This window comes from Sciurus carolinensis, chromosome 3 (genome assembly GCF_902686445.1).
Source record: "Sciurus carolinensis chromosome 3, mSciCar1.2, whole genome shotgun sequence".
NCBI lineage: Eukaryota > Metazoa > Chordata > Mammalia > Rodentia > Sciuridae > Sciurus > Sciurus carolinensis.
In genome coordinates this window covers 137923730-137948194 of record NC_062215.1, presented here as the reverse complement: position 1 = coordinate 137948194, position 24465 = coordinate 137923730, and the positions used below count along the sequence as shown (strand labels likewise).

Genomic DNA, 24465 nt, shown 5'->3' with positions numbered 1-24465 from the left:
ATGGGAATTCTTATTTTATTAGTCTCCTAATGAACTTCCCATTTGTTCCTTCTTGGTCGCACTACAGGTATTCACGTTACCATTTAAGGTATATGAATCTGGACCCAAGTGACCTTTCTACTCTCATCTCTTTTCCTGCAACAGCTTTCTCTGACCTCTGATGACTACCTGTCATGCTGTTTCTCCTGCTTTGAACACCTTTGACCACTTGGTGTTTCTCAAGAATTATTTCTAAGGCTACCTCTTCTAATAATCTTTTTATAAAAAAATATTTTTAGGTGTAGATGGACACAATACCTTTATTTTATTTATTTATTTTTATGTGGTGCTGAGGATTGAATTCAGTGCCTCACACATGCTAGGCAAAGCTCTACTACTGAGCCAAAACCCCAGCCCATAACCTTTTAAATCTAATCAGATTTTAATAAAATTTACAACATAGGAAACAGCAGAAAAGCACATTTACTGAGCAATTTTATGGTAGACCCTGGGCTTTATTTTATTTTAAAAACTTCTGCTATATTGATACCATTATTCCATTTTGAAGATAAAGACACTGAAGCCTAGATAGGTAATATAAGCCAGTTAGTAATAGCATGAAGGTCAGAATTAGAAATCATGCTTGTCTAATTGCTTGATTTTCTTAATAAATAAATCCTTCCTGAGGATGAAAGGAATCAGATTGTGGGTGTTTCTGAAAGTCCTATGGTTAATATACTTTTTCCCTGAAGATGAAAAAATATTAGAAATAATTTTCATCTTATAAGAGAAGACTGTCACAGAGTCCTATATGTAAGCAGTTTTTTGGGGGAGGAGTATTGGGTTCCGATTTTTAAAAATATCATATCATTATAATCACTTAGAACTTATAAGTAAATAGTGTAATGCAAATATGTATAAAATAATTACCCGACTGAAAGTAAATTTGCTTCTTATATTAGCTAACAATATTCAAATGAAAGAGAAAAAATTATTTTTATATTGGCTAGCTCAAGCTTTAAATTAAATCTAGGTCATTGCAAGTATAAGAAAAAAATCCTCAAAACTAGCCAATAAGAAGTAAATTAAACAATAAATTTACTAAATTTCACAAAGAGGAAGAATAAGAGGTTAGTGTGTTTTTAGACCCTGGAATGAAAATATCCTTTCCCCGTTTTCAAAATAAAGCAGGAAGAAAAAAAAGGATTGAACTTAACACTGAAGTAATAATATTCAGGAGCTGCTCATAAGGATATTATCTGTTTTGCAGTTCTTATTTAAAATACACAAAATTTTTTAAGACTAAGAGACTTCTTAAATAAAGAATGCAAATATTGTAATAACTGGCTTTCCAAAGTTGACAGCTTACACTTTCAAACAGCTCTAAGGTTAGTAAGTATGTTACCACCACCTACACATGACAGAATTTGAAGTTCTTTTCTCTGCTTCCACATTATCTGTACTTCAGAAAGTCCTTTAGGTCAGTCTTTCTGATCAAGTCTTTATCTTGGAACCCTAAGGCAATTGCTAATTCCTCCCTTATTCACATAAAAGTATAACTGCAAATCAAATTGCTACTGCTTTATAAGAAAATGTTATTTCAGCCTTTATTTTTTATTCTTGTTGAATAAAACACTTTATCTATTACATTTTGTTCTTCATGAGACTTTTCTTCTCTGTACTTACTCTTAACTCTCCATAACTCATTATAAACCATCTCCTCTGCAATGAAACTCCATTAACCACATGGCTTTCCTTCAGAATGAGACCAAACTCACAAACGAGCTTCCAAAACTCCCATCAGTTGGTTTTTTTCTTACCTTATCCTCCTCATAAATCTTATTTTGTTCAGGCAAATGTGCCAACAATTTGGTTCTTTATCCTTTATAATTCCAGGCTTTTTTTTTTTTTTTAAAGAAGTCTAACAAAGGCTAACAAATAGTATCTAGCCTATTTTACCCGCTTTTCTCTCTAAACTAATTGGTTAACAAAATTCCCTAACTGATGTATAACAATTTTACATTTTCAAAAAAGATTTTTTTTCTAGAAACTTCTTTTTGCAGATCAAAATTATGTTAAGCTTCTTTTTGGAACATGATTGAAGCTATGTCAGGGTAATTCATGAAGGTAACTACATATTAAAGAAGAAAGATGCACTCATTTGATGATTTAAAACAGGATGTAGTACTATCATTTCCCTAAGCATATAAATTAAATAAATCAGACATTTTAAAACCTTTTATATTCTTTGTTTTCCATATGCAGTCAACCAGTGTCATTGATTCTCCCTTTTAATAGCTATCACTTTGTGCTTTCCATGCCCAATGTATTTATCCTGATTCAGGCCCTTAAGATCTAAAATTAGTGCATACCTTAAATATAGTGCTCCTATTTACACTTTCTCATAACTCCTTCCTGAAGTCTAGTGCCAAACTAATTGTCAGATTTAACATCTTGAACAGGTTAATTCTCTGCTTCAAAAGGTGTAAATGATTCCCAATGATCTATTTTTAAAAGTTCAGGAAGAATTCAAGATGATCAGTTAGAGGTACCACTCACTCGCCTGCTTCTCCAAAAGACAGAATAAAAAACCTAGAGAGCAGCTGTGTATGGAGGTGGGTGACTCTGTATGAATGCTGAAATTTACTAGTAGCCAGTTAGAGACTTGAAGGCCAGAGACTTTGGATAGTGGAACTGAGGATGAAACCAAGTTCCCTAATACCCCAGACATAGCAGCACAGCAGAAGGCAGGTATAGAGGCAAAAGGTAGAGTCTCAGTGAGCACCACTAGCACAGGAATCAGCACCTTGCAGAAGTATAGTCTAAACAGATAACAGACCTGGGATCTGCATAACAAACTGATAGAGGAGTTCTCTGCACTTCCCAGCATATTCACATGATGTTGTAACAGGGGGCCATCTTGAGGTCTTGTATGAATTTGCTGCTCTGGGAGACAAAGGCCCCTGCATTTTCCATTCTGAGGTCCCCACAGTAATATCATTACTTTGGCTCAGTAGATGACTGCTGTGAGAATCAGTTTGGCCCCAGGAAGGAGGCTCTAATACACACACACACACACAAACACAATGGAATATTACTCATATAAAATTATGGCATTTGCAGGCAAATGGATGAAATTGGAGAATATCATGCTAAGTGAGATAAGCCAATCTCAAAAAACCAAAGGACGAATGATCTCACTGATAAGTGGATGATGACACATAACGGGGGTGGGAGGGGGGCAAGAATGGAGGAAGGAGGGACTACATAAAGGGAAAAGAGGGGTGGGAGGGGTGGGGGTAAGGAAAAAAATAACAGAATGAGTCAAAAACTATTACCCTATGTAAATGTATGATTACACAAATGGTATGCCTCTACTTCATGTACAAACAGAGAAACAAGATGTATCCCATTGGTTTACAATAAAAATTAAAAAAAAAAAAAAGAATAGGTAGAAATATCACATGAGATTTCATGTGGGTGCTAAGTCTTAAGATTCAGAATTGTGGGCAGTGGATTACACAGGGCCAGGGCCACCCCCTGCCCCCAGCACAGCTGCAAATCCACACTCTCTCCCTGCTCTTGCAGTAAATGCGCCAAACAACTCTGGAGCACATCTTTTCCTGGGGGACTCTGAGGTATTCCTGGATCTGGTCACAAACCACTCCCTCTGATTGAATGGAGAGCACAAGAAAGAAAAAAAGCAGGTGAACAACCCCAAGACTTTGGTCTCCTCAGGGGTACATAGCTGAAGAAGACTTGGAAAAATGAGCTCATCAGCATAGGTTTTGATCATTCATTTTCGCCTGCAGAGGGCATCTTGGTAGCCGAGAAATTTTTGTTTTTTGTTTGTATGATTTTTTTTTTTAAACTTTTCTCTTACTACCTCTTTCTTTTAACATTTCAATATTTAACTTTTTTCCTTTTCTACTTTTTTACCTTTCTCCTGATTTCTCTCTTTTCTTTTTTCTTCCTTTTTAAAATTAATTTTATGTTTATTATTTTTTAACTTTTTAGTTTATATTATTTTGCCCCTTTGTTTTCCTGTTGTGATGGTGGTGGTTGTTTTAGTATATTACTTATTTCTTTGTCTGCTTTGTTTGCTGTTGTTATTCATTTTCTTTATTCTATGCAGGACTGGATCCTCAACCCTGCATGGGGGCATTGGTGGGTGCTCTACCCATGAATTACACTTACCAACCCAGATAAGAGAAACTGCTCTGCACTCCAAGCCATGACATAGACCCACTTGAGCCTTGGCAGATACTTCAACTTAAAGAAAAAGAGAGATAAAAGCCTTCCGTCATCAACCTAGAGTCAAGCAGGTTCAGCTAGGGGAGGTCTGAAGTTCTACTTCTGGCTATTCACACCCAAAACAACAACAGAGAAAAACACCACAACAGCTACGGATACTGTATCTACAGGGGACCTCAGCATAGGACAGCCCCGTGCCCCATCAGACTACACACTGCTGACAAGTATGGAGAATAACCACAGAGGATGTCCAATATTTTGCTGTCCACAGAACACCTGCCTAAACTTCCAATGGAGATCCAGCTCTTTCTTGCAAGACCTACAGAGAAAGCAGGTCCCTCAGACTCTGACACAACATGCACTATGTTAAAACCTCTAATCACACCTAATGAATCCACAGGAAAACTACATTATGAAGGTCATTTGGAATTAAACTCAGTACTACACAACCTGATATCCCAGTACATGTTGTCAAGAGAAGGCTGCTTACTAAGAAGGCCCCCACATGAAAGTGGAAGAGACATCCATAGCAACACACACATAAATCTGAACACAGAGACTCAAGAAGTATGAAAACAAAAAGGCAATCTGACACCTCCTAAAGTTCATAACTCCCTAGTAAATGTTTCTAAAAGATATCAAAGAGGATGGAATTTTGGACAAAGAATTCAAAAGAATGACTTTTAAAAGGTTCAACAAATGCCAAGAGGATACAAATAAACAGCTGAATGAATTAAAGAACAAAATGCACAATATGAATGAGCAATTCAATAAAGAATTTCTAAAAAGGAACAAATTTTGGAAAGGAAAATTTCAATGAGTCAGATTTAAAACAGAGTTGAAAGCATCACTAATAGACCAGCAGATGAAGGGGAAGAAAGAGTATCAGGGCTTAAAGACAAGGTTGAGGACAGTAATAAAGAAAAAATAAATAAATAAATAAATAAATAATGAATAGCACATACAAGATCTCTAGGACACCATTAAAAGACTGAACATACACATAATTAGAATAGATGAGGGAAAAGGAGTTATAGGCTAAAGACACAGAAGACCTATTTAGTGAAATAATAGCAGAAAATTTTCCAAATCTTAGGAAAGACATGGATAGCCAGACACAGGATAAATTCAGAACCCCAAACAGACATAACCAGAAAATAATCACTTCATGACGTATCATAGTTAGATAACCAAAATTATACAACAAATAAAGACCATTAAAGGTTGCAAGAGAGAAGGGCTAAGTCACACTGAGAGGCAAACCCATGAAAATAACAAGATTTTTCAGCTTCTGGAGAGCAATAAATGATGTATTTAAGTCCTGAAAGAAAATAACTGTCAACCTAGATCACTATATCCAGCAGAGTTTATCCTTCAGAATGGAAGAAGAAATAAAGACCTTCTATGATAAACACAAATTAAAAGAATTCACTAAACTGCCATTACAGAAATTACTGAAGGGAATCCTACACTCAGAAGAAGAATAAGATAAACAAAATCATAAGACCACAGTAAAGAATAAATCTCACTAGGAAAGCAGAAAAACAAATGAGAATGTTGAAAGATTCAACTATTAATACAGCAAACCATCATAACTCTAACATAGGAAGAAATGAACATAGAATGTTTAAAGCAATCAGAAGAAAAACTAAAAAAATGGCATAAACAAGTACATACCTTTCAGTAATAAACTTGATTTAAGACTATAAATGGTCCTAAATCTCTAATTAAAATACCCAGATGAACAGACTAGGTTAAAAAAATGAGACCCAAAAATACACTGCATGCAAAACACTTCCCTCACATAAAAAACTGAAAGTGAAAGGACAGAAATCCCAAAGCAAGCAGTAGTACCTGTACTCATGTCTGACAAAACAGACTAAGTCAAAAGAGAAAAACAAAGTCAGTATACATTTTGATCAGGGGAAAAATTCATCAAAAAGATAAAATGATTATAAATATATATGCACCAAATGTCAAAGCACCCAAGTTTGTAAAACAAACACTATTGGACATAAAAGGAGAAAGAGGGTGGGGTTGTGGCTCAGTGGCAGAGCACTTGCCTAGCATATGTTAGGCACTGGGTTGGATTCTCAGCACTGCATATAAATAAATTAATTAAAGATCCATTGACAACTAAAAAAAAATTTTTTTTGGTACCAGGGATTGAACTCAGGGACACTTGACCACTAAACCATATCCCTAATTTTGTATTTTATTTAGAGACAGAGTCTCACTGAGCTGCTTAGTGTCTCACCATTGCTGAGGTTGGCTTTGAACTCATAATCCTCCTGTGTCAGCCTCCTGAGCCACTAGGATTATAGGTGTGCACCACCACACCTGGGTAAAAAAAAATATTTAAAAACAAAAAAAGGAGAGAGAAGTTCCACACAGTAATAGTGGGTGACTTCAATATGCCACTCTCACTAATAGAGAAGACAAAAATAAATAAATAAATTCAAAAAAATAAAAATATCAGACTTAAATTACACAAAACATCAAATGAATTTAACACACACCTACAGAATATTCCATGGAGCTGTTGTAGAATATAATTCTTTTCATCAAGACACAAAACTTTTTCCAAAACAGATCATGTTTTAGGCCATAAAGCAAGTCTTATAAGTTTTAAAAACACTAAAATAATTTCTAGCATTTTATCAGATCATACGGTAATGAAAAGAGAGATCAACAGCAAGAGAAACTATGGAAATTATATATAAACACCTGGAGACTAAACAATACACTATTGAACAATGGGTCATTGAAAAAAATCAGGGGGAAAATTTTTAAAAATACCTACAACAAAAAGAAAATGGAAACACAATATACCACAACCTGTGGAATACGGAGAAAGCAGTACCAAGAGGGAAGTTCATAGGTTTAAGTACCTGTATTTAAAAAAGAGAGATCCCAAAGAAATAACCTAATAATGCACTTCGAGGTCTTAATAACAACAAGAACAAATTGAACCCAAAATCAATGGAAAGAAAGAAATAATAAAAGACTAAGGCAGAGAAAATTGAAATAGAGACTAACAGCAATACCAAGGATCAAATAAAACAGTTGGTTCTCTGAAAAGATAAAACTAAAAAACCCTTAGCTAAACTAACAAAAAGAAAGAGAGACAAGGTCCAAACAAATAAAATTAGAAATAAAAAAGGGGAATATCACAACAGATATCACCAAAATTCATAGGCTTATTAGAAAATATTTTTAAAAACTATATACCAATGAACAGGGAAATCTAGAAGAAATAAAGTTTTGGACACAAACACATACAACCCACCAAAAATTGGACCAAGAGGATATTAAAAAAAAACCTAAATATATCAACAACAAATAATGATATTAAAGCAGTACTAAAAGTCTCCCAATAAGGGAAATATCAGGACTGGACATATTTACTGCTAAATTTGACAAACTTGAAAGAAGAGCTAGTACCAATGCTCCTCTAACTATTCCACAAAATAGAAAGGGAAGGAACCCTTCTAAACTCACTCTAGTATTAAAACCTGATTAAGGATATAACAGAAAGAACAATAAAGATCAAGGTGCTTGAAAAACACTGATGCAAAAACCCTCAACAAAATAGGTGCAAATTGAATTCAACAGTACATTTAAAAGATCATACACCATGATCAAGTTGGTTTCATTCCAGGGATGCAAGGATGGTTCAACATAAGCAAATCAATAAATGAAATATAGCTCATAAAATTTATCAAGAATAAAAAAAGTCATGATCAGCTCCATAGTTATAAGAGTCTTTGATAAAAATCAACATCCCTTCCCAATAAAAGACCAGAATAAGTTAAGTCCAAAAGGACTATACCTCAATAAAATAAAGGATAGCAAACAGCATACTGAATAGGGAAAAAGTCAAAATTATTTCCTCTAAAATCAGGAAAAAGAAAAGGGTGTTGATTCTCACCACTCTCCTTCAATATAGTACTGGAAATTTTCATAAGAGCAATCAGATGAGAAAATAATAAAAGGGATACAAAGAGGAATGAAGTCAAATTATCCCTGTTTGTAGAAGACATGATTCTATATTTAGAAGATCCTAAAGACTAAACCAAAATAATCTTAGAATGGATAAACAAAGGAGGCAAAGTTGCATGATACAAAATGAACATACAAAAAAATCAATACCTTTTCTATACACCAATAATGAACTCATTCAGAAAGTAGGCAAGAAAGAAATCCTATTCATGATAGCTTCAAAAAAAATTATAATACCTAGGAATAATACTAACCAAGGAGGTGGAAAACTTCTACAATGGAAATTTAAAAACACTGAAGAAAGAAGCTGAAGACAAATGAATATGGGAAGACTTTCCATGTTTATGGATTAGGAGGATTAATATTGTTAAAATGGCTCTACTGTCAAAGGTGATCTACAGATTAAGTGCAATCCCTATCAAAATAACAATGATGACATTCTTCCTAGAACTAGAAAAACCAATTCCAAAATTCACATATAAACACAAAAGATTTTTGAATAGTCAAAACAATTGTGAGCAAAAAGAGCAATGCTATTAGCATCATAATACCTGAATTCAAAAATATACACAGAGTCATAGTAGCAAAAACAGCATGGTATTGACACAAAAATAGACACGCAGACCAATGGGCAGAAGATAGAACCCAGAAGTAAATCCATGTACCTAATGTCAACCAATTCTTGACAAAGGTGACAAAAACATACTGGAGAAAAGATAGTCTCTTCATCAAATGGTACTGAGAAAATTGGACATCCATGTAGAAGATTCTCTCACCCTGTATAAAAATCAACTCAGAATGGATCTAAGACCTCAATGTAAGACCTGAAACTTTGAAACTACCAGAAGAAAACAATCACTTCAAGGTATTGGCACAGACAATGATTTTCAAATAGGACTCCAATAATTCAAGAAAGAAAAACAAGAACAAATGGGATTATATCAAATTAGCTTCTACACAGCAAAGAAAACAATCAATAGTGAAGATACAACCTACAGAATGGGAAAAAATCTTTTCTAGTTATTCATCTAACAGAAGTTTACTATCCAGAATATGTAAAAACTCTAAAAGAGAAATAAGAATAACCCAATCAGAAAACGGGCAAATGATCTGAACAGAGACTTCTCAAAGAAGTACAAATGGTCAATAAAATATGGGGAAAAAATGCTCAGTATCTTTAACATTAATCCTGTCACTTTTACAGGTTGATCCTACTTCACTGAATTAGTAACTGCCCACCTGCCAAGTGGAAAAACAGCCTTCCTTCTTTTTTTACTTTCTATGAGTATCAACCAAAAGGAGAAGGAAGTGTTGAGTATGAGGACTCAGTTTTTCTGCTTTGTTATCTCCCTGTTCAGTTGCTACCCTTAATGCTCAATGATAACACCTGCCTATGGGTCTCAGAAGCTTTAATACCTATGCTCACAGGCTACTATGGGCTATTGCCACCAATGTGGTGGAGTACTCCTGATCTCAGCCCTTGATCACATTTACTGAATGCACTAGGAATATGGCAGTTACAAGGGTAAAAAATGCTTTTTGTAATGGAAATTATATCCTAGAGAAGCAAACAAGATAATAAATCAAGACAAATAATATATATTTGATAATAGTACATTTTAAGAAAACTAGTGCAGGAAAATATGTGTTGGGCAGGAAAAATTGTTGCAATTTTAGGGTTGATAAAGAAAGCCTCACTGAGAAAGTCTGTGACCTAAAAGATGAGAACTGAACCAGACAGATGGAGAGGGGGAACATTCTAGGCAAAGAAACTGATTGTAAATCCATCGGTCCTGAGTTGGAAGTGTGACTGGTTAAGTTCGAGAAACGAAGCAAAGTGAGCAAGAAAAAATAAATAAATAACTAAGATCAGAAATAATGGCAGGTCGGATAATCTAAACAGAGGTTTGCAATACAGCCCAAGGACCAAATTAAGTCCACTGCCTGATCTTTGTAAGCAAAGTTTTATTATTCAGGGCTGCTTTCATGCTACAACAGAAGAGATGGCAATAAAAACTCACTGGCCTGCAAAACCTAAAATATATATTATCTGGACTTTCACAAAAATAGTTCATTGACCACTGCTGTAGAATTTACAGTCCATCTGTAAAGACTTTAATTTTACTTTGAATGAGATGAAAACTGATTAAAGAGGATTTATGTGATCTGACTTACATTTTTTTTTTCCAGGATTGCGTGCAGGAAATAGACTGAAGAGGACATTGAAGGAATTAGGGAGATCTAATTAAAATACAATTACAAAAACTCAGATAAGAGAAAGCGGTGGCTTGCACCACAGTGGTAGTCATAAAACATGGTATAAAGCATTTAGATTCCAGAAATCTTTTGAAAGCAGATATAAAGAATTTACTCTTGAATCAGATTAGAGTTTAGGGAATTAGTAGCCAAAATAACCCTAAAAGGCTTTTTGGTTTGACACCTGTAATAAGAGGGTTTGTATATACTTATGGTCTGGCATATGCCACGGAATATGCAGACCTGAGTTTTTGACATGTTAAATGTAAGAAGCCTATTACTAGATATCCAAAGAGAGAAAACAGGTGGTAGATGGATCTGAGTGTGAAGTTTAGGGGATGGGTACAGAATAAAATAAAAATTTACGAGTCACCTATACATATATGACTAATATCTAAAGTCATGAGTCTGAAAAAGACCAATAAGAAAATTAAAACATGTAGAAAAAAAGAGTAAGATTTACAGAGCAGTAGTTTTATACCACATTGCTCTGAACTTTTGTCTGATCCCTACCAATGAAAACCTATGGAGAAATCTTATTTTTTGTCCATATCACTCATTTATAGGGATTTTTTTCAGAGATTCTTTGTGCCTGTCCTACTTCAACTGATATTTAGTACAGAATGTAATCCCAATTGTGAACTAGGTTTAAGTTTGTTCCCATAATTCTCTTAGGTGGTAATCAAATCAGGAGGAATGTGATTAAATTCTCTTGAATATTTTACAGCAAATAGTGTTTTTAACCTCCTCCCATTCTTATTTTATGTAACCCCAAAGGTTTGAGTGAATTGCCCAATGATTTAAACGCTGAATATAGTAAAAGATAAACTTAAGTTCACATCTCCTAATTTTTAAAATCTTTTTTACTGGTGCCTGCCTTATAATTATACGTAATAGTAGGATTCATTATATACACACAGAGTAGAAAAATATAATTTGGTCAGTTTTGTTCTCCAGTATCTTCCTTTTCCCTCCCCTCTTGTCTTCCTCTGGTCTCCTTTCTTCCTCTTTTCCATTAGTTTCCCTTTTATTTTTATGAAATTCCCTTTCCTTTTTTCTCTCTAGCTTCCACATATAAAACATATGGCCCTTGACTGAGTGTGGCTTATTTTGCTTAATATAATGCTCTCAAATTCAAAGATCTTATTTTTTTTTTTTAGAAATCTTATTTATTTATTTATTTATTTATTTATTTTTATTCATTTATTTTTTCGCGGTGCTGGGGATTGAACCCAGGGCCTTGTGCTTGCAAGGCAGGCACTCTACCAACTGAGCTGTCTCCCCAGCCCAAGATCTTATTTTTTAATAAAGTATTCATTCTCTTCTACTAAGCTTCCTTCTACTTACTAGACATAGAGTCTTGACTAGGTGCTTTGGAAGAGTTATATCATACCCTGTGCTCTGAAGCAACTTACAGAAGTGAGTAGATATGAAAGCACATGAACACTCAACATATGAAAACTTGAGTAACTGTCAAATGCTAACAATAAATACCACAGAAATTAAGGGGAAGAAAAGATTACTTCAGGCCAAAATTGTCAGGAATGAGTTTATGATGGATTTGGTTTGATCTAGGTCACAAAGGTTGGGTATTTAGCTGAGGCCTTTACTGGACTAGAGCTCATACTCAGGTACATGTTAATAGGTGGAGATTGGTTTTACCCTGTCTAAAAGTTCTTACTTGCTCTAAAAAAATACAGATGCAGGCCTCCCTCCTTTAAAAGGCTGTTGAAGACAGATGTAGTGATACCCACCTGTAATCAGTGACTAGGAGGCTGAGGCAGCCTCAAGGATCCAAGTTTGAGGCCAGAGTCAGCAATTTAATAAAACTCTATCTCAAAGTAAAAAGGACTGGGGATGTAGCTCAGGGGTAAAACAAAACCCTGGGTTCAATTCCCAGTACCAAAAAAGAAAAAAGAAAAAAAAAAAAAAATAGAGGCTATGGAGATGGAATGTAAATCACTGGTACTGAAGCAAAAATGATACACAAGAAATATGTGGAAAATGCTATAGGCACAGTTGAAGCATATCAAAGGTTTCCTGGGGGATGATGGAAGACTTTACATACTCTCTAATAGTGTTGATAAACACAAAATTCAGAAACCAACTACATTTATAAATTTGATATACATGTATCTTTCATCTTTTCTACATAGTATTTCATAGAATTAAGGTGAAAGTAAAAGAAATTAGTATAACAAAAAAAGACATAAGAACCATTTGATAAATTTAGTTATTAATTTGAAAGTAGCAAAATACACCTTTAAAATTCAAAAAACCCATGACTGATATTCAGCTAACCTTATATTTGAAGGAACAGCCATCTTCATTAATTAAAAAACAAAAAAACAAACAAAAAACCCACCCAAACTTCCTAGATTGGCACGGTAAGAATAATTTCTTCTTAAGGAAGGGGCAGTTGAGTCACAGTCCTGCCTTGGAATCTCTGATTGTACTGCTTCCACAACTCTGGTGAGATAGGGGGTGACCTTTAACACTGGTTCAATTATGGCAAAGACTTTTCCTTGACTCCCCTCTCCATAGCATAACTGAAACAAAGGTGGGACATTCAAAATGTTTTGAGTAAAAGGCCAAAAGAAGGACAGAATGAACAAAGAATATCATAATAAAAGAATATCATAAACAGCAGATATAGATTATAAGATACCACTTATTAATCTTTAGTTTATAATCCAAATCTTCAACTACCACCACAAAAAACAGTATTTTCCCAGAGACTTGGAAAACTAACCCAAGAAACAGAGCTACCACATTTCACAACCAAACCAGGTTTCTGTTTTTCTATTTCTGGCTAAGGTCCTTGCCTCTTCCCAGACTGACTGAAATAAGAAATATTCAACCCTTGAAAGTTATGCTATCATTCTTCCAGACCTCAAAACATACATAGAACACGAACAACTGACTCCAATAAGTCTTAACACTTTTGTGACATGGAGGTGGGTATGGGAGGGAAGTCATTCCTTGTTTTTTTGTTTTGTTTTGTTTTGTTTTGTTTTTGGTACCAGGAACTGAACCAGGAGCATTTAACCATCGATCCACATTCGTAGCCCTTTTTATGTTTTATTTTGATACAGGATCTCATTAAGTTGCTTAGGGCCTCGCTAAATTGCTAAAAGCAATCTTCTTGCTGGGGTTATAGGTATGCAATACCATACCCAGCAGGAAGCCATTCTTTAAATCATGTCCTCTCTCTTTTTTAATAGTTAAAAACTTCTCAAATCAATGACATCCAATTCAGTGCTTGAAACACCAGTGGGCTTCTAATTAATAAAACAAAATTCAAGGATGGAGATGTAGCTCAGTGGTAGAGCATATGCTTTGCATGTTTGAGGCCCTAATTCAATTCCTAGCACTGCAAAACAAAACAAAACAAAACAAAACTTCAAGACAAAGTCTAAACCTTCACATACTATTTTAAGAAAAGCCTTCAAAAAATCAACAATTATGTAGTATGAGAATAGTCCTTATTTTAAATCACAAGTTTAACATTATGTTCTAGAGTTCTGCAAAACTATTTATATGAAATCACTAAGAATACAAAATTGGTTTCAGATATTATCATAGAGAACAATTTCTAATTCTGGGAAATAACTACTTTATAAATGAAAATATATATAGCAAGACCTCACAGGGATTCAGTTTTTTACAACTAAACCTGAAAACTATAGTTTTCATTTAAGGAATGGCTCTAGCAATTCTCCAAATAATATCTACTTTAAATAAACTCACTGAATGCACTTGTAAATTATTTTCCTTTGGCTGTCTCATTATTCAATATGCTTTCAAGGAACATGGTGATGAAAGAAGAAAAATACCTCTTTCTAACATAACCATACTGGCAAGAACATCAACATTATCAGTATTCAAAGAATGTCTTGGCAGGTTAAACCTTCATAAAAAGAAGGAACACTATCTAATCCAAGTTATCAAAATAGCAATAGTACTTCTCATATTATGGGCAGTATGATTGTTGGTTTCTAAAGCAGAAAAAAAAATAAAGACATCAATAATGTCATGTTTAAATTTTAAACAAAGACAAAAACATTCTCCACAAAAAGTATATGAAGGAGGATGAAAGTTAATGTTTAGAAGAAAAAGACGAGCAGAGAAGGACTCAACATTCAAAGAGATTTAGGATAACATGTCAATGCTATTTTGGAAGTTTTAACAATATAGTTTAACATTTCTTGAGGCACAACAGTACTACTGAGAAACAAAAACAGAATAATAATCTGTACTAACAAAAAAAGAGCTCAAAAATAAAAAGCCTATTCTAATTCAGTCCATGCTCTGTCTGCTTGTATAACAAAAGCTAATGCTCAACTTTCTGTAAGACTTTTGATAATCTTTTATTACTTTCATAGTATAATATTCAGCATACTCTCCAGAAGCTGAACTGCACCAGAAAGTACTGAAGGCCATAAAGGCACTTGCATTTGTTTAATATAAGTTCAGACTACAGTGTCCTCTGAAAATGCTAAAATATAGAATATTACAAAATACTGCTTTCCATTCTCAGAAGAAAACACCTACCCTAAACTTTAAAACTTAAAAGATATATATTTGACTTCAAATGAGTAAGAACTCATGGTCTCAAATAGTTCTGATGTACTCATTTTTGTTATATAAGGTAATAATCCTATTTTGTCTATTACATTTTCTCTTATTCAAAACTTTTTAGTACTTACTTTCGTTTATAAATTAATTCCTATCTCTATTCATTTTTTTGCCTTTTCATCTGTTTTCCCTTTTTGATTACCATGTTTCTTCTGACCGTGGTGTTTTCTTAATTTGGAGACTTTTAACTTTTAATTACTTAATGTCCTCTGAATCAAGAGGTCATAGGGTTATTTATATTAGCAGGATCAGCCTCTATCCATCAACATCCTGAGAAATCATAGCATGGTAGAGCTGGAAGGGATCTCAAGGTATCATTTGGTTGAGTTCTATGCCAGAAGGAACAGGTGGCTGACTATTATTAATATTTTTCTTTTAAGATGACCAAAGTTTTGATCATAAACACTTCATCATGGCTTGAAGTCAGAAGATAAAGAATCTTCTTGATAAATGAGTAAAAAGACATGGAACAGAAAGAAACTGAGTCAAAATAGCTCCTGACCTCAGCACTATTACTTAGTACAAAATGTAAAACAATTCCTTTGATCACTCTGAGCTCCATTCTTCATACAAACAGAGACAATGCTGTTTATCTCACGAAGTTATTTAAGTATTCTGAAATATGGAAAAGTACTATATAAATGTAATGTATTATCAGAATGGGAAAAGAACACAGCAGAGTATAAAGAACCTGCACTCCAAGGCATGCTAAGTTTCAAATTCCAGTCCAACAATTTATTAGTTATACAACACTCAGAAAAGTATGGAACCTCTTGGAGCTCAGCTCAAAGGACAACTGCAAAATTGATAAAATGTCTACCTCACTTGGTTGTTGTTATGATGATTACAGGAAATTAATGCACCTAGAAAAATCCTGACATTGCATAGGTCCTCATTAAGTGTTAATTCCTTATTCCTCTGAGGCTTCCACACTGCTGTGTGCTTGTGCTCTCCTTCCATTAAACATTTCAAAGTGCCCATGTGGAATTTTGTAAAAAAACAGATCAGAAAATACATGAATCTTTCTTTCCCCTAAAATTCACCAAGCAATAAAATGAATTCCTTCCCTTATCAGCCCTGCTCTGAAATATGGAAAGAAATGAGGTAGAATTTTCTTTAAAAAACCAAATTCTTCCAAATAAACATCAGTTTAGGGATGGGGTTATGGCTCAGTGGGGGTACACTTGCCTAGCATGTGTGAGGCACTGGGTTCAATCCTCAGCATCACATAAAAAAAAAAAAAAAAGTTTAGAAGATTAAAAAAATGCCACTAAATTGTATACTCTTTAAAGGAAAAGAACAAATCTCAATCTTCTTATTTTCAGAACCTGTCAGAGCAATTCATAAAAGGGAGTGCTCAAGCATTTCTTGGATGAAAAATTCTACCTAGGGAATCTCTGGTCTTAGATATTAAGAATAAAGGGTTTAATCGGATTTCATACAGATATTAGGTGACAAATTAAAGATGCTCCTTAATATAACAAAGATAAAAATAGATGAAAGTGGACTATAGTTTTGGAAAAAAAAGACTATGTATTGTTTTTGGACTGTTATTACACAATACCATAAACCAGGTAGCTTGTAAACAGAAGAAATGTATTTCTCACAGTTCTGGTGGCTGGGATCCAAGATTGAGGTGCCAGGAGACTGAGAGTCTGGTAAGGACCAACTTTCTGGTTCACAGATGGTGACTTTTCACTATGTGTGCTCAGATGATAGAAGAGGGAAGGCAGCTCTCCGGAGTCTCTTTTATAAGGACACTAACAACATTCATGAGTACTTTGCCCCCATGAGTTAATCATCTTTAAAGGCTCCATATCTTAAAACCATCATATTGGTGATTAAGTTTTCAACAAATGAATTGGGTAGTGAAGGGGATGGCAAACATTCAGTTCATACCAGAGAGCTAACTGACTTAGATCATATCACTCACTATTCTCTTGTTATATTGTAACTTAACAAAATTTTAAAATTCAATAATGCTCACCTTATTGTGTATAAAAACAATCCTTAAGTCAGGTTTAAGGACACCATAACTTATGAGGAGATCCTGGACCTTTTTAATTTCATCTTTACATTTTTTAGCAGTGGAATAAAATTGTTTTCTGACAGGTAGATTCTTAAATAATCTCAAAGCAGTTACAGTTGTACCTGTTGGTAGATAAGAGGAAAGCATATTTAGATTTGGGAAAAACTTTATGACTCTTAAAATCAACATATAATCCATAATTATTCCTTTCTATTGCTAAATGCTAATCCTACTCTAAGACTGGGAACCCAAAGAAAATTCACCTTTACAAGCTATATTGATTTCTTGCTAGACTTTTCTATTTGTAAACTGCTTAGTATAAGCTCTTCTATGTATTCTAAACAATAACTTTATTCCTATATATATATATAGGAATATACACACATATATATATATATTTTTTTAGTTGTTGATGGACCTTTATTTTATATATTTATTTATATGTGGTGCTGAGAATTGAACCCAGTGCCTCACACATGCCAGGCACGTGCTCTACCACTGGGTCACTACCCCAGCCTAACAATAATTTTATTTCTGTAACTGCAGAGAAACATGAGCTTACCAAAATGCAGAATCTTTAAAAATCTGCTAATATTCAAAACATTTGAGAATGATGTTTATTCTGTACTTCAAAATGCAATAGGTGGTATAAGACTATACAGTGCAGGGCACATTGGTGCACACCCATAATACCAGAAGTTCAGGAGGCTGAAGCAGGAGGATGGGGAGTTCAAAGTCAGCCTCAGGAAAAGCGAGGCGCTAAGCAACTCAGTGAGACCTGCTGTCTCTAAATAAAATATGAAATAGGGATGTGGATGTGGCTCAGTGGTCCAATGCCCCTGAGTTCAATCTCCAGTACCCCCCAACCCCAAAAAATGTCTGCAAATATGCTAATTGTTCCTGAAGGCAGGGGAAGGGGCGTGGGGGATGCTGCCCATGGCTGAGAAACACTGATTTAGTGTACAGTAAAAAACATCTTTCTTTTTTAAAATAAAAATAAACTAGAATAGAAAATGAAATGCATCACAATAATAATAATACATATCATTTCGTGAAGTATTTGTTTTCATTAGATTTTATGAATTGGGTTGTTATATAAATGTTTCTTACAGTGATTTGGAATTAGAAGGCTTAAAACAATGACAAGTTTCCTACTGCTTTTGACAAAGGCAAAACCAGAAAGAAGTGGAAATCACAAGAGAAATGTAAAATAAAATCAGGAGTTCTAAAAAGAGAAAAAGAAATGAACAGAGATGAAACTAAGTAAGTAACAAGAAAATTTTCTAGTTAAAAGATTTGACTGCAGACTTCAAGAGTTTGCTTCATTACAGGGAAGAATATTTTTAAAATTGAAGAAGAAACCATTTTACATTGGCAATCCTAAATTTTAAGAATAGGAAGAAAATTCACAAACTTTCAGAAAGAAAAAAATTTCTTACAGGAAAATTTAACATCAAAACTTCTCACCTGTGGAACCAGAAGATAGACAAACCATAAACAATTAAGGGAAAATTAAAAAACCAACACCCAGTCCCAGTGTGGTGGTGTATGCCTGTAATCCCAGTGGCTCAGGAAGCTGAAGCAGGAGTTCAAAGCTAGCCTCAGCAACTTATTGAGGCCCTAAGCAATTTAGTAAGATCTTGTCTCCAAATAAAATATAAAAAGGGCTGGGAATGTGGTTAAGGCCCCTAGGTTCAACTGCTGGTACCAAGGGGTGGGGGGAGAAAGAAAGAAAAGAAAAGAAAAAACAACCATCAAGAAATAAACACCTGCTCTTCCTGTAAGCGGCCTCAGATGATCTGTGAAAATGGTCTGCTACTCTCTTGACCCAGAAAACCCCACAAAATCATGCAAATCAAGAGGTTCAAATCTTCATGTTCACTTTAAGAACACCCGTGAAACCATACAGGCCATCAAGAGTATGCATATCCAAAAAGCTACCAAGTACCTGAAGGATGTCACTTTAAAGAAGCAATGTGTGTCATTCCGGTGTTACAATGGTGGAGTTGGTAGGTATGCCCAGTTCAAATAGTGGGGCTGGACACAGGGATGGTGGCCCAAAAAGAGTGCTGAATTTTTGCTGCATATGCTTAAAAATGCCGAGAGTAATGCTGAACTTAGGGGTTTAGACAGATTCTCTGGTCACTGAACATATCCAGGTGAGCAGTGCACCCAAGATGTGCCACTGAACTTACAGAGCTCATGGTCAGATTAACCCATACATGAGTTCCCCTGCCACATCGAGATGATCCTCACTGAAAAGGAACAGATTGTTCCTAAACCAGAAGAGGAGGTTACACAGAAGAAAAAGATATCCCAGAAGAAACTAAAGAAACAAAAACTTATGGCACAGGAATAAATTCAGTATAAAATAAATGCAAATAAAAAAAAAAAGAAACCAACACCCAGTTAAGATACATACAAAGACAAAATGACATATATACATATAATACATATGTACATAAATACATAAAATACATATAAAGACGTTTTTGGACTTGTAAAATTTCACAAGTATATCACTCAGGCATATAAGATGAAAATAATGCAAGATAAACTCTAGCCAATTAATAATGACATCAAAAGAGTTTTTAGCCAGGTATGGTGACACACACCTATAATCCTAGCAACTTGGGAGGGAGAGACAGAAGGACTGCAATTTTGAGACCAGCCTCAGCAATTTAGCAAGGCCCTAAGAAACTTAGACCTTGTCTCAAAATAAAAAATGAAAAGGGTTGGGGATGTGGCTCAGTAGTAAAGCGCCCCTGGGTTCAATACCCAGTAGCATCTCCCCACCCCCAAACAAATAGAGATTTTATAATGAGAGAAGCTGAGAAAATAAATTTGGTGGAAAGGAATCTTAAAAGCTGAATGTAAACAGAAGATGGTAATATGGGTGAAATTTGCTATTTAAGTGTTAAATAAGGATTCATGACATGGAAGAGATAAGAATATAGGGGGAAAAGTTTGGGGCTCAATGTTTTCAATGATTATTAGTTATTATTAACATTGGCTAACTGGAAAAAAGGAAAGGGATAAAGTTTGCAAGGTTCTAAGTAAGCTGGTCCATGGTTATCTCCTCTCCTACCAGTCTCCTTTTTTCTGTTCCTCTAGCAATTTAGATTTATTCCCACCTCAGGGTTTTTGCACATGTTCTTTTTCCACCCTTTGCATGATTAACTCCTTTACCAACCTTCAAATTTCAGTCTGAGTATCACATCTTAAAAGAATCCATCCCTAAATACTTCTCAAAGCCTGGTTCTTCCAAACAGAAGACAAGTTTTTTTCTTCTCATAAATGATCATTTTTTGAAAAACTTTTTATCTGCCGCTCCTCTCAGAGTATCATTCACATTTCTAACATCACTAACTTCCTGGGGTATCTTTGCAGCTCCAGCTTCCCTCTCACAGCTTCACTACATGCCACCCTGTATAAGGCTGCCTGCAGGGTCTCAGACCCTGCAACATACCTCCTGGTTTCCCAGAGCTTTCCTTTGAAATCTCATGGAAGTCTCCATAACCCACATAACTCTTGCATCCGGAATGCCTGCAAAACCAGCATCATGTGAATGACACCAAGGTCTGCCAACAGCACAAGCTGTCCTTGAGACAGTCTGAATCACAGCTGTAATGCTTCTGAGAGCTTTGCTGGCTTGGGTAGTCCTGAGTGAGCAGGACACCCAATTCTCAAAAGACTTTGCTCTGAAAAAATCTTTGAAACAAATTTCCATTTCTATACCTTTGATCTTATGATGTCTGTCACCTTGCTGACTTCTGAGATTCTCTCTAGACATTTTTCATATTGCCCCAATGCAAAGATCTTCACATTCTAATCTCTACAGCAATCATATCTTCCCTGGCTGAAACTTCAGTAATACTTATGACACTGCCTGAACACTGTGCTGTCTTGAAATTTCTTCCACCAGATAATCGAGTCCATCACCTTTAAGCTCTACCTCCCACCCACAAAGTCTCAGGCAGAGACAAAATGCAGTCAAATTCTTTGCCAGAGTGTAATGTAGGCAGACTCTTGTTGAATTCTCAATAGTCTTTATTTCTATCTGAAATTTATGTGCATAACTTTTACTGTTTATACTTCTATCAGCATTCTGAGCTGATTCCTCACCAGAATCACCACTGAGCTCCACTTACAGCATTCTAGGCTTTCTCTAGTTTGATTCTCCAAACTTTTTCTGCAAACCAATTCCACAGGTTTTTCTGCACTATGAGGTACAGTGACCCTACTTCTCAATACCAACTTTTTGCATTAGTCAGTTCTCCATTACTGCAACAAAATTCCTGAGATAATCAATTTAAAAAGAAGAAAGACTTATTTTGGTTCATAATTTTGGAGGTTTCAGTCCATGGTCAGCTGGACGCCCTGCTTTTGGGCCTGTTATAAGACACTACATCATGCAGAAGCACATGGACAAGGAAGTTGCTCACCTCATGGGAACTGGGAAGCAAAGACAGAGGAAGAGAAAGGAATGGGGTCCCCAAATCCCCTTCTAGGGCACACTCCAAATGACCAGAAGGCCTCCTACTGGAATTAGTCTTTAACATATGGGCCTCCACCGAATTCTTCAGACACAGTATTGTTTTCAGTTCTAGAATTTTCATTTGGTTCTTTTTTATTTTCCATTTATCTACTGAAATTCTCTACTTTATTAATGATTTGGGCCATATTTTATTCAAAATTATTTAACACAGTAGTTATAAGTTCTTGTTATTTCAAATATCTGGGTAATCTGTAAATTTGCTTATAGTATTCTTTCTCTTAATTATGGATGCCATTTTTCCTTTCTTCATATCCCTTAAAACTTCAATTTTTACCAGACATTGTGTGCAAAAGAACAATAGATACTAAAGAAGATAGTATTTTTCCCTAAGGAAAGCTCTTTGTTTCCTGTCAAGCAGGTAAAGAACAGATCTCTTCAACCTAATCAGGAATTTATCTTTACTTTAAATGAGATGACTCTTTATCTAGTTTTACTTTGCATCTGTTCTACAATATCTTAAGGCAGAATCAGATCTTTTCTTCTAGAAAGGTTTTAAGATCTTTCTCTAGCACAGTCCCAAATTTCTTCATCATTGCTTCCTCAGCAAAAGTCTTGATAAGATTCTGAGTAGGGCAAACAAGTTCTGTGTCTGAAGATCCCATTTTCCAATCTGTCACTGTCCATCCACATGGGGCTATTAAAAGTTCAGCTGGTTTCTGCTAGTGTCACACAAGATTCCTCAACCATGGCAGATTTGCTCCTTTGTCCATCTATGTCTCCAGACTAAGTTAATGCTCCCAGGGAAGTAAGTGACTATCAATCACTTCTTCTCTAGAAGAGGGTATAGTCTTTCTCTTGAATTTAATTCATTTAAATTTTTCAGTATTACAGTTCTTCAACAAGTTTAAAGACAAATGTAAGTTTTTAAAATTATGGTTTTTTTCCTTTCATCGCTACACAGGGAGCAATGTTATCTTCTACATCCACTATTCTTCTCTTGCAGAAAGATCATCCTCCAGTGTGTGGGTTTTTGGTTTTTGTCTTCTGGTACCCAGGGGTGTTCAACCACATAGCCGTTACCCCAGCCCAGTCTTTTTAAAAATATTTTATTTTAAGACAAGGCTCGCTAAGTTGCTTAGGGCCTTGCTAAATTACTAAGGCTGGCTTTGAACTTAATAATTTTCCTGCCTCGGTCTCCCACGCCACTGGGATTATAGGAGTGTGCCAAAGCACCCGGCTCCATGTGCTCTTTCCTATATCATCTTTAAATTCAAATGTCATCTTTTCTGAAAAACTTACTAACCTCCCTCTAGACAGTTGGTGATTTCATTTTACATTATTACTTATTTACTCATTTGTATTTCTTACTATTCTGTGAGTTCCCAGAGACAAATATAATGATATCTACTGTAGCTGTAAAAAGACCGAAGGAAGAAACTGAAAGGGCAAAATATAAATGTATTTATAAAAGGAAAAAGATTATTTGTTGATTTTTAAACGTTATGTCTCATTGACTACACTATATCTTTACAGCAACAAATAATTACTTCAGTACTAAAAAGTCTCAGAGTAAACTGAGAATTAGTAATAACATGCAAATTCCATGTGTGAATAAAAGTTATTGATAAAAAGGACTTTTCTTATTCCATATGAAATGTGTACCCTTAAAAATAAAAGCACCAAGTAATATTGGCCAATAGTACACTACCATATTTTATAAGAGAACTGCTCAGGTCTCTAACTTTAATGGATTCTTCAAACACCAGAATGAAATTGCAGTTATGCTGTATTTACATGACCTTAAGTTATACCACTTAGAAAGGAGGCTAGTTATTTTCCTAATGTAAAGACATGAGTACTTGATATATCAAAGTGTTCTTGAATTATTTAATGAATAAAGTTGCATCCTTCAATTAAGATGAAAAGCTCTTTCAATATATACAAAATCTCACATTGAAAATTTTAAAATAACATATTTTATTCTAATAACAGCCTAGAAAAAAGGAAATTCCCTGATCAATGTACTTTTTTTTCAGATTTGTTAATACATTATAGTTTCATATAATAGTGGGGTTCACTTTGACATATTTTTAATACATGTAACATAATTTGCTCCATTTTAATTCCTATTATTTCCTATTTCCTTCCCTCCTTCCTTCCCTGATTCTCTTCCTCTACTCTATTGGTCTTCCTTTTACTTATTGTTTTTAATTGGTGCACTACAGTTACATATAAAATTGAAGTACATTGTGATATATTCATACATATACATGGCATAATTTGATTCCTCAGTTTTTCCCCTTTGGTCTCCCACTTGTACTCTACTGATATCCCTTCCTTCAAATAGTACTTGAAATATAACATTTCTGATATTAGAGAACCTCCTAAGGCAGAAGTACTAGGGGACACTAGTTAAAGTGAGGACAGAAAAAGATGTGACTAAAATAATTGTCAGTCTTCTTAGTAAAGAAATTTAAAAGATGGAGACTTATTTCTATAATCATTGTAAGTTTTTAAAAATCAGGTATAGTGTTTTAAAATGCACAGAGGGTAAGAGCAATTAAAATGATATGCTATTAAACACATAAATCATTTAAATGGCTAAATTAACACCCAGAAAAAACAGAACTGGTATTTCTAATAAACTATTTTAAAACACATTTCTTAAAGGGGTTACAAGTTTTCCAATGTCTAAATAAGATTCTGTTTTAAGTCATTCCTGCAACTGCAGTTATACTATCTATAGGTGTCATTCTATCACATGATACGAAGAGTTACTGCTAAGCAACGATGTTCACACCACAGCAAA

The 24465-nt window shown here is 34.7% G+C and overlaps 1 protein-coding gene and 1 pseudogene across 9 annotated transcripts in view; one reads left to right on the top strand and one right to left on the bottom strand.

Moving 5' to 3' along the window:
- The window catches only part of Pms1 (PMS1 homolog 1, mismatch repair system component), a 99855-nt gene that overhangs the window by 35874 nt on the left and 39516 nt on the right, over positions 1-24465 (bottom strand). For all 9 annotated transcript variants that reach the window (XM_047546741.1, XM_047546739.1, XM_047546736.1 and 6 more), the window contains one exon: positions 17117-17280. In XM_047546741.1, coding sequence (XP_047402697.1) covers positions 17117-17280 — 164 coding nt within the window. The remainder of the gene's footprint in view (positions 1-17116; positions 17281-24465) is intronic.
- On the top strand, positions 18966-19517 carry LOC124980813 (60S ribosomal protein L17-like; annotated as a pseudogene).